We start from the raw sequence: 12,444 nt of genomic DNA on the forward strand, positions 1-12,444 counted from the left end.
TTCTATAAACCACAAAAAAGAAAGAAAGAAAAAAAGAAAAAGAACTTACGAGTGAAGCCTCCCCAAATTCCTGTAGAGCTGCCAGAGGGAGGTGCCCACTTCGAGGCCGTACTGCAGGTTGGACTCGGCGTCCTTCTCCTCCTGGTCTTGGATGGAGGGCATCCTATTGTAGATGTTCATGAGGAGCGGCCTCACGCAAGGGTTGATCTTCTTGCTCACCATCAGGTAGGTCGTCTGCATGTAAGGAATGTTCATCTCTCTGGGGTGAGGGAGAAAGAAGAAGAAGTTTATGTTTATCCTGGAGGCCAATGTTTACATTCGGCAGTTGTTGGTTAAATCGTGACCCTTTATTTCATGGTGGAGATCAGAACTGACAGAGAGAGAGAGAGAGAGAGAGAGAGAGAGAGAGAGAGAGAGAGAGCCGCTAAAATCCCCCTAAGACTTACTTCAAGAAAACGGCGTTGTAGAAAATAGTGGCTTGATTCAAGAAGACATTAGCTTCGTCCACTATCTTGATGACTCGTGAGATTTGCTCGTCAGCTGTTTTGACGCCGCGGAGTTGTTCTTCTACTAATAATGTCCACCTAAGATAATAATAATAATAATAATAAATAATAATAATAATAATAATAATAATAATAATAATAATAATAATAATAATAATTGGGAAAAACTCTGTCGCAAGTATATATTGTTCTAAGGGGTCCACCATAATAATAATATAAGTTAAGAGTTGTGTATAATTTAAAAAAAATATTTTTTGGACTGAAGGTGAACCCAGGAAAGAGTTCGAAAGCTTTGTAAAGTGTTTTTAAATTATACGCAATTCTTAACTTTATAATTATTATTGTGGACCCCTTAGAACAATAATATAATAATAATAATACATCATGTCAAAGACAATAATCTCCACCTCAGATGATAATAATAAATAAGGTCCATCAAAGATGATAATGACAATAATTTCTACATAAGGTGATGATAATGATAATATACAGGGTGTCCATAAAGTCTGGGTACATAGGGGATTTTACTATTTATTTTTATTTTTTCTCCTCAGAATGAAAATGGCTTTGTCTAAGGAAGAACGAATCGTTCACCAGACCTTTCTCCCTTTGACTTCTTTTTCTGGGGCATGCTAAAAGAGAAAGTGTACTCGATGAAGATTACAGATTTAAACCATTTAAGAGAAGGCATTACCAGTCAGTGTGCTGAAATCGACGGCAATGCGGATCTATTCCATCGAGTTCACATGAATTTTGTAAAACGCATCAAATTATGCATTGAAAATGATGGAAATCATGTTGAAAATATTATTTATCAACATAAAAATTGAATAAAATTATTTTGTTTTAAGAAGTATTAGTTTTGCTATTTACCCAGACTTTATGGACACCCTGTATAACTCATGTAATGATAATAGTAATCAAAATGTCCACCCAAGATATAATAATAATAGTAATAATGTGGGAAGCAGACTCTCTTAAAAAGTTCTGATGATTCATTTCTCTTCTATGTTAATATTGGACAATGACTTATTAGTGTTCATATTTTCATACATAAATATATTAGCAGCTCATTCTAATCTTTATTCCTTACAAGAGAATAAAAATCCTCTATATACCCATGCTAATAAATTTTTCTTTACCAAAAGTATGAACACTGGTCAGTCATTGCCCAATATTAAAGTAACAACATATTGAGATATGTGGAATCATAAGAAATAAACAAAAAGACTTAAGAAAATATATAACAATCTATAACAACTAACTAAGATATGTCAAATCACAACTAATGGACAGAAAGACAAAAGAAATTTAATAACATTCTGAAACAACCGCTCGAGACATGTAAAATCACAACTAATAAACAAAAAGACGTAACAAAAACATAAAAACAATCTGTAATAGCTGCTTGAGATAATATGTAAAATCACATCTAATAAACTGATTAAAAAAACAATAATAATCTGTCACAACAATTGAGATATGTAATAAACCAACTAATGAACAGAAGGATTTAAAAAAAAACATTGATAATCTGAAACGGAAAACAGAGATATGTCAAATCACAACGAATACGCAGGGAGACTCATCAAATCTTACCAATTCTTGGCGTGTGTGTTGATACTCGAAGTGACCAGCTCGTGGATGTGAGGAATCATTTCTTGGTCCAGAAGTTCTCGCGACGCCGCGTGCGTCTGCAAGCTGTGTAGGGCCCTGTCCAAACAGAGAGAACAAAATCCTTGTAAGGTTCAACACTTGACATGGAAATGATTAGCAAGGTTTTACTTCCGTTGCATGCATTGGAAGACATTGCAATAGAAAATTAAGAGTCTATGGATGGTCAATTTGATCTTTACTTCAATCACTGGACTAGCAATGCTGAACACATTACAGATAACATAGACAACTGCAATGTGCTGTATACAATATGATGTATACATATATGCATGTCCACTATGTACCGCAGACGCCCTTACTTGAGAGTGTAAGTGAGCTGGCTCTGGGCAAGCACGCCCGAGGAAGAGGGGAAGGCCGTGTGGAGGTCCTTGAGGCGCTCGGCGTGAGCCCTGACGAAGTAGGAGAAGGAGGACCTCAGCTCCGTCAGTTCCTCGACCTCGTAAAGGCCTTTGGCCAAGGACAACTGCACCCGGTGGAGCTGTGACAGCGCCCACCCGGCGTCCACGGTGGTCACTCGGCTGCCCACGAGCCACCAGGAGAGTTGGAGCTGGGCATCGTTGATGCCCAGCATGATGGCGTGTTGGGCAAGGGCTGCTGTGGAGGGCAGACTCAAGCGGCCATTCCACGGGGCCGTCCACTGGTTCTCCTGCAATGGGTGCGTTGGTTTGGTTAGGCTGTACAGTGCCTTTGCTGGTCGTGAAACTTGTATGTGGGCATATATATATATATATATATATATATATATATATATATATATATATATATATATATATATATATATTGTGACGAAGTGCCAAGTATCTGGTTACTACACTTACCATTCATTATACAATTGTTACCTCACAACAGCCAGACACCTGAACCTTCATCACAGGTACTAAACGACTGAATACTCTAAAGGCAACAGTGATCCCTTAAACAACTTACCAGTATTGTAGAAAATCAGACTAAGTTCATTAAAACAGGTGTGAGGTAATCCTATATGTAATTAAATTAATTAAAGGGCATCACTCCATTAACAACTTTAAAAGTCTAATTATTTCCCTGATTTCAGAAGTCTAAGTACTTCCCTGGTTCTAACTCACTTCAAGTAAACTGAAGGAAAACAGCTCAATTACAACTCTATGTTTCTACCTATACAAATCACACAAATATTTACTTATACTGGTGAAAAAGAAAACAATTAAAAAAATTTTAAATACAAAAATTTATTATTAAACTCAAAATTATAAGTGAAATTCACAATATCAAGGAAATATACTGTTACTTTAAAACAAAGCAAAGTTTAATTAATTCTTGAATTAATTAAGTAAAATTAAATCAAAATTAATTTATCACAAAATTCAAGAAAATTAATTCAATCGAAATTCAAAAGTGTTAGGCAATAATTAAAATTTGGAAATTAATTCACAAGTGCTAAACAACAATAAAACTTGAAAAGAATTCTAAGTAAATGCAAATGAATTCACAAGTGTTAAATTCAATAAAATGTGCAACGATTAATTAATGAATAACTAAGTTAATGAAAGCACAGAAAAATGTGGAAAACACCAAAATTGTAAAAAGCACTAACCACACAATATAAAATAAAAACACACACTTCAATAAGAAAAAATGGATAAATGCACACAAAAAAATCACTTCAACAAGAAAATGGACAAATGCACAAGAATCACTTTAAATTAAACAAACACAAAACAAAAATTTGCAATGTGTAAAACATTGAAAGTTTCACCAAACCATTGTAACTGTTAGTTCTCTAAACCATTGTAATTATTAGTTTCGCTAAACCATTGTAACTATATTAGTTTGCAACTAATAAACTTAAAGTAAACATGTTTACCTTGGTACCAATTTTTTCCTGCTGCAGCTTGTTTCACAATTTCACCACACAATTCCAAAAAAGAAAAAGGCGCCGTTACACACTTGTACAATGTTTGTTCAGATTCCCTAAAAAAACACTAAATAATACTAAATAACTCTAAGAAATCTCAAATCTGAAAATCTAAAAGTTAGAGTGACCAATTTATGTTACGTTAATATCAAGTATGGCAGAGAGAGGAGAGAGAGAGAGAGAGAGAGAGAGAGAGAGAGAGAGAGAGAGAGAGAGAGAGAGAGAGAGAGATCTAAACGCCAGGAATTCAAAGTCTGTAATGAATCTCTTTCTCCTTGTATGGGCAACTTCAAGAGGCTGATGGGTTTTGGACTCGCAGAAGGTGGTGCAATCTTTCTAGAAGCTTCTAATGTGACAGAACTTTACAGAAAATCATGAAATCTCCACGTGGTCATCTCGACAAAGAAGTACGTGTCTGAAACCAGACCATGTATGTACTATGGTCTCTACATGTTCCAAACAGAAGTCCCTTATCAGACGTGATGACATGTATCCAAAACACAACGGAGATCTGGAGATCTCTTAATCTGAGATGATAACAACTTGGGGAAACAATACGGAGACTTCGGAGACTTCGGGGGTCTCTGATCTCGAGGCGTTGGCATATTATGGAAACAATTTCTTTGTTTGGAACGGACAAAGTTAATCTCTCTCTTTTTACGTTCTACGTTATATATTCTTTTACATTATGTAACGCGAAATCTGAACATACATTTTAAGACATCCTATTACTCTAAGCTAAATAAGGAATCTGTAAATGTTGCAAAACTCTTTTTTAACATTTTATACGGTCAAAGAGAAGATATATTCATTATAAAAGTACCAGCATATTATATATATATATATATATATATATATATATATATATATATATATATATATATATATAATATATATTATGTAACACAATTTACTTATATTTCTGTCTATTCATTTTCTAATTTATCTTATTTTCAAATAAATTATTTCTTCTTTCTGCATTTCCTATTATCATTTGTAACTTTTTAAAAATGAATTTCAAGCTTCTGAATAATAATAATAATAATAATAATAATAATAATAATAATAATAATAATAATAATAATAGATGAGACGGGATACAAATACCTGTGAATAATGGAAGGACGGGATATGAAACACCAAGAGATGAAGGACACGATCAGAAAGAATATATGCAGATTCAAGTTGATACTCAAGGCAAAACTCAACGCCAGAAATATTATAAAAGCCATAAACACATGGGCAGTGCCAGTAATCAGATACAGCGCAGGAATAGTGGAATGGACGAAGGCAGAACTTCGCAGCATAGACCAGAAAACGAGGAAACATATGACAATACACAAAGCACTACACCCAAGAGCAAATACGGACAGACTATACATAACACGAAAGGGAGGGAGGGGACTACTAAACATAGAGGACTGCGTCAACATCGAGAACAGAGCACTGGGGGAATATATGAAAACCAGTGAAGACGAGTGGCTCAAGAGTGCTTGGGAAGGACTGATAAGTAGACGAAGATCCACAAATATACAGAGACAGGAGAATGACAAGCAGAACAGAGGAATGGCACGACAAACCAATGCACGGACAATACACGAGACAGACTAAAGAACTAACCAGCGATGACACGTGGCAATGGCTAGTGAGGGGAGAGCTCAAGAAGGAAACTGAAGGAATGATAACAGCGGCACAAGATCAGGCCCTAAGGACCAGATATGTTCAAAGAACGATAGATGGAAATAACATCTCTCCCATATGTAGGAAGTGCAATACGAAAAATGAAACCATAAACCACATAGCAGCGAATGCCCGGCACTTGCACAGAACCAGTACAAAAAGAGGTATGATTCAGTAGCAAAAGCCCTCCACTGGAGCCTGTCCAAGAAACACCAGCTACCTTGCAGTAATAAGTGGTACGAGCACCAACCTGAAGGAGTGATAGAAAACGATCAGGCAACGATCCTCTGGGACTATAGTATCAGAACAGATAGGGTGATACGTGCAAATAGACTAGACGTGACGTTGATTGACAAAGTCAAGAAGAAAGTATCACTCATTGATGTCGCAATACCATGGGACACCTGAGTTGAAAAGAAAGAAAGGGAAAAAATGGATAAAATATCAAGACCTGAAAATAGAATAAGAGGATACGGGATATGCCAGTGGAAATCGTACCCATAATCATAGGACCACTAGGCACGATCCCAAGATCCCTGAAAAGGAATCTAGAAAAACTAGAGGCTGAAGTAGCTCCAGGACTCATGCAGAAGAGTGTGATCTAGAAACGGCACACATAGTAAGAAAAGTGGATGATGGACTCCTAAGGAGGCAGGATGCAACCCGGAACCCCACACTATAAATACCACCCAGTCGAATTGGAGGACTGTGACTGACAAAAAAAAAAAAAAATCAATTAATTAATTTATTTACTTATTCGTAAACCTACTCACATTTCTATTTACAAAAATTCGTTACATAACTCGTCCGAGCTAAATCGTACCAATCCTTTTCCTTTAATAATAACTATGATTTCTTTCAACTTATTTGTGGGCTATTTACATACTTATACATTTATGATATTCATTCCTATGACCTGTCAATCCTTATCGTGTCACGAATAAACGGAACAATTACATAACCTATAAGCCTTCACAATCTAAACACTGCTTGGTTACTCACGATCCTTGCCAATGACGTCACGCGGTAGAGGACACAGTACCAGCAACAGGGCTAAGGTCAGTGTAAATATTTATCGCTAGAATTCAACAAGATAGTTCACGCGTACTTTGAGGTATATCTGGGATCCATCTTTTATACTTCATTTGGATCTAAACATCATATTTCGCAATCCCCCTCCTGTGTTGAACTTTATACCTTAATTACCAAATGAGTTTGTAATGTATTTTTGGCAGGGCAAGTTTCATACCTTTAAATTATATTATTATTACGTTTGCCAGACTTGAGAAGATTCATTATATATTGCATCAAACACTTATAATCTTAACAACGTTGCAATTTTTTGTCACTTACAACAAGGGTATTGTAAGTTGAGCAATAATAATAATAATAATAATAATAATAATAATAATAATAAATAATAATAATAATAAAAGAGAAAGAATTATGGGCACCTCTTTCAATTGTTTACCAAAACACACACACACATATGTAGTATAGACCAAACATATACGTACATTCACCCTCGAACAAGAGAGAGAGAGAGGATATACATAAATTTTCCCAGAGAGAGAGAAACATATACTACAGTATAACAGTGCATATGCAATCACCCTCAAAACGACTGAGAGAGAGAGAGAGAGAGAGAGAGAGAGAGAGAGAGAGAGAGAGAGAGAGAGAGATTCTTAGTGCCGTGAGGTTTCTTTCTTTCAGGATCCTCCAAGGTCCTCCTGCAATAACACATGAGTCAAGAAGGACAGACAATGGGCGGAAAAGGACACTGGATGCCGGACAAAGAGAAGCAAACTACTTATTATGAAACGGATATGAAGAATCATGTCTCCGGTGCACTAGCCACGAAAAGTATTTTGTTGACTGGACAGGCTTCAGTTCAAGTAGAGAGAGAGAGAGAGAGAGAGAGACCTTACCTTACCTTACAGACCTTACAGTTCGTTCGGGTTGCCCCAGGTCCCTCAGTGTGAGGCGCCTCTAATGTACCAGAGAGTTGCTAGTACATCTTCCGGTATATTTTGCATCTTCCAATCTTGGATGGTCTGGGATGCAGTTTAGATATTTGTCGAGCTTATTCTTAAACACATCTACGCTCACTCCTGATATATTCCTCTGATGAGCTGGCAACGCATTGAATAGACGCTGCATTATCGATGCTGGTGCGTAGTGGATTAATGTCCTGTGTGCTTTCCTTATTTTTCCTGGTATAGTTTTGGGCACTATTAATCTACCTCTGCTTGCTCTTTCTGATATTTTTAGTTCCATGATATTTTCTGTTATTCCTTCTATCTGTTTCCATGCCTGAATTATCATGTAGCGTTCTCTTCTCCTTTCTAGACTATATAATTTTAAGGATTGTAGTCTTTCCCAGTAGTCTAGGTCCTTAACTTCTTCTATTCTAGCTGTAAAGGACCTTTGTACACTCTCTATTTGTGCAATATCCTTTTGATAGTGTGGGTACCATATCATATTGCAATATTCAAGTGGACTACGAACATATGTTTTATAAAGCATAATCATGTGTTCAGCTTTTCTTGTTTTGAGTGCCGTAACAACATTCCCATTTTTTGCTTTACATTTTGCCAACAGAATTGCAATTTGATCATTGCATAACATGTTCCTATTCATCATCACACCAAGGTCTTTAACTGCTTCCTTATTTGTGATTGTCTCATTGATTAGGTCCCCTATATGCATATAGCTTTCCTTCTCTGTCTCCATAATTTATTGATTCAAATTTATCAGAGTTAAATACCATCCTATTTACCTCTGCCCAATCATATACTTTGTTAAGGTCTCTTTGTAGAGCGTTCCTATCTTCATCACAAGTAATTTCTCTACTTATTCTTGTGTCATCAGCGAAACTACTCACTACGAATCCTTAACATTACTGTCTATGTCTTCAATCATAATAACAAACAATATTGCAGCTAGCACCGTACCTTGTGGCACACCGGATATTACCTTGGTTTCATCCGATTTCTCATCGTTTGCAATAACTATCTGTTTTCTGTTGTGTAAAAATTCTTTTAACCATCTTCCTACTTTATCTACATATTGTGTTTTCTAATTTTCTTTGCTAATATATTATGGTCTACTTTGTCAAAAGCTTTTGCAAAGTCTAGATAAACCACATCTGTTTCATTTCCGCTTTTCATATTTTTGAATATGTTCTCACGGTGGACTAACAGTTGGGTTTGTGTACTTTTTCCGGGTACGAAACCGTGTTGTCCTATATTAAACAAATTATTTTTATTAAATGTTTCATAATATTTTTCTTCATTACCCTTTCATACACTTTCATAATATGTGATGTTAGACTCACAGGCCTATAATTACTTGCCTCTAGTCTTGATCCACTTTTGAAAGTAGGGGTGATATATGCTAATTTGTGCTCATCATAAATCTTGCCTGTATCTACACTTTGTCTTAATAATATTGCAAGTGGCTTTGCGATAGAATGAACTACTTTCTTTAACAAAATAGCAGGGACTCCATCCGGCCCTGCAGCAGCTCCATTTTTAATTTCATTAATTGCCTGCACAATATCAGCTTCATTAATTTCTATGTCAGCTAAATATTCACTATTTTCTTCCCTTACTTCTATATCATTATCTTCATTATCTATTCTAGGGGTGAATTCTCTCTTATATCGTTCTGCCAGTATGTGCAAATTTCCTTTTGTTTTTTTCATTCGTTAATCTCCCTTCAATTCTCAGAGGGCCTATTTCTATTCTTCTTTTATTCATCTTCTTCGCATATGAGTATAATAGTTTTTGGGTTTTGGAAGCTTGATATTTAATAGGGTTTTTTTCTTCCAAGTCCCGTTTTTCATTTTCTTTTGATTGTATAATCTTTTGTTCTGCATTTTCTATCTTACTTTTTAGTTCTATAACTTTCCATGCATTTTTTTCTTTTGCAAGACCTTTTTTCCACTTTCTGATTTTCTGGAACAAGATCCTTCTGTCTCTTGGTATGCATGAATGATGTTTACTTTTCTTCTTCGGTATATATTTTTTCCACTATTTTCTCCAATATTTTATATAATATCTCCGTATTTACCCTTATGTCATCACTTACGAAAATGTTATCCCAATCTTTGTTTAATTCTTCATTAATTTCTGACCATTTTATATTTTTACTGTAGAAGTTGTATTTCCATATCCTTCCCACTTTTTCATTTCTTGCTTATCTCTATTTTTTCACTTGCTTTGGAATGAACTGTTAATTCTATGACATTATGGTCTGAAATACTCGCATTATAAACTATTATTTCTTAACATAATTCATCTCGTTCACAAATACTAGGTCTAAAGTATTTTCCTTTCTTGTTGGCAGGTGATTTATTTGTTGAATGTTGTATTCTAGTAGCATATCTAATAGCTTTTCAAATTGCCTCTTATCTTCTGCACTACTATTACTCTCTTTTTTATATGTATAAGTACAACCACAATCTCCTATTCGTTCTTTCCATTCTACGAAAGGAAAGTTGAAGTCACCAGATAGGAGAATAGTCCAGTCCTTGTGATTTCTACATATATCATCCAATTTTTCAATTATTAAGTCAAACTCTTTAGTATTAGAGGTCTATATATTACTATGTTCATCAATTTTTCAGATTCAAATTCTACCGCTATTAGTTCACATTCTGAGTTACTATATTTCTCATATATTTTTCCTTGTTTTTTGTCTTTCCCATATATTGCGGTTCCCCCTTGATTCCTATTTTTTCTATCTGATCTATAAGTTTGGAACCCTTTTATTTGATCATCATTCCCAGTCTCTTGGGAATACCAGGTTTCACTTATATTCATTATATCTATTTTCTTTTCATTTTGGGTTAGTTCTTCTAAGTATTCTATTTTTCTTTTTGAGTTACTCGTAACTAAACCCTGCGCATTCATCACTATGATGGTTTGCGTGTTTTTCTCCTTCATTTAATAATGGTAGTAATAAGGATTTTCCCATGTCTCTTTCCTGTTCTGGTATGTTGTTCTTTTTTTCATTTCCAGAAATTCTGACATTAAAAAATCCAACTTTTCCATAATATTTGATCTTCCTTCATCATAATTATTCATTTTGTGTCTGAATCTGCAATTTTCTCCGTTTCTGCAATATCCTCTTGCATAATAAATACAGTTATTATCTCTTGAGTAGAATTTCGGAGCTGATGCTTTGAAATTTTTTGCTGACACCTCTGCATATCTCATTGGTGGTTTGCTTTTCTCTTTTACCTGATATTCTTGATTTCTCTCTTTGTTTGTTTCTTTCTTATTTTGGATTTTATTACTTGGTTGGTTATTTATTTGATTATGATTCATGGCTACAGGGTGCATATATTTGCATTTTTTGTCGAACTTACATCCTTTTCCTTCTTTTAGGTTTTTACATATTTTTGGATGCAGATCTCTGCAATCATCCCCATATCCATCTAAGTATGCACATTTACCATATATTTCATAGTTTTGACATATCTTAGGATGTTTGTAGTAACATCTTTCTCAAATCTGCAATTCCCTCTTTTCAAAAGGTTGCAGATTTTGTCTTTCTTGTCTATTTTTTCCTCTTTCCCGTCATTGTGTAGATCTGGGTAGAGCCTCTTCGGGATTTGCTTTTCTGTTGTCATATCGTAATTTATTCTTCGTAGGTATGCTGCTTTATTGCCTCATATGTAGTATCAATGAGTATCTCTGCATCCATACTTTTATCTTGTCTTTGTTTTCCTTATTTTTTTCTGTCATTTCATTTTTGTTTACTTCTCTTTTTTCCGTTTTCTCTTCTTCTTTTTCTTCTTCTTCTTCCTCTTCCTCTTCTTCTTCATCCTCAACTATTTGTACATTCAATCTTGATTTAATAACATTGTCTATCCATGATAGACATGTTGAACAAAAAATTCTTGTATCTTTCTCAAATCTTGTATTACCTCAGCACACTGTGGATGGGTCGGAATGTTGCATGCAGCACATTTTCTGATTAGGTTTTGTGGATTGACTATGCTATACAAACCTTACACAGTTTGCATGCTTTTGGCATTCTTTTTTCCTAATGCATCAATTAGGATATTCACAAGATTCACCTATTCATTTTCTTTGTCGGAATATGTTGGTTTATGTATATTTTCTTTATGAGTCTCTTGACCACTTGGATTTTATTTGGAACTTCTTCAATTATTTTCAAGATGTTTTCATTAGATTTGTTCCAGTTTGAAGGATTATATCCTTCTAATATATCTATGAATGCTTTTGTATCTTTTTGGTTAGGACTGTTGCTGATTTCATAGATGAGAAATGCCAGTTCCCTTCCTGCTACCTCATCGTATTGCGAATCTGAGAGAGAGAGAGAGAGAGAGAGAGAGAGAGAGAGAGAGAGAGAGAGAGAGAGAGAGAGAGAGAGCAGAACAGATTGATGTAAAAGAATGAAGTCAAACGTATATGAAAAAAGGGGACGTATTATGAACCCATAAGGGTTTACTTTCCAAACAGAAGGATGTGAAAGTGTACTAATATAGTATAAAAACAAAGAGAGGGGGCAGACCAATCAATATATATGTATATATATATATATATATATATATATATATATATATATATATATATATATATATATATATATATATATATATATATTCAAAATCCTATTGCTCTTTCATAAGACACGCCTAATGATATTTCGACC

The 12,444-nt window shown here is 34.8% G+C and overlaps 1 protein-coding gene across 1 annotated transcript in view; it reads right to left on the reverse strand.

The window, feature by feature from the left end:
• Positions 1 to 12,444, reverse strand: part of LOC135223478 (uncharacterized) — a 152,891-nt gene that overhangs the window by 14,273 nt on the left and 126,174 nt on the right. The window contains 5 exon segments of the mRNA XM_064261906.1: positions 50 to 259; positions 447 to 584; positions 2,106 to 2,219; positions 2,483 to 2,829; positions 4,027 to 4,053. Coding sequence (XP_064117976.1) covers positions 50 to 259; positions 447 to 584; positions 2,106 to 2,219; positions 2,483 to 2,829; positions 4,027 to 4,053 — 836 coding nt within the window.

This window comes from Macrobrachium nipponense, chromosome 10 (assembly GCF_015104395.2).
Source record: "Macrobrachium nipponense isolate FS-2020 chromosome 10, ASM1510439v2, whole genome shotgun sequence".
In the NCBI taxonomy this organism is placed as follows: Eukaryota; Metazoa; Arthropoda; class Malacostraca; order Decapoda; family Palaemonidae; genus Macrobrachium; species Macrobrachium nipponense.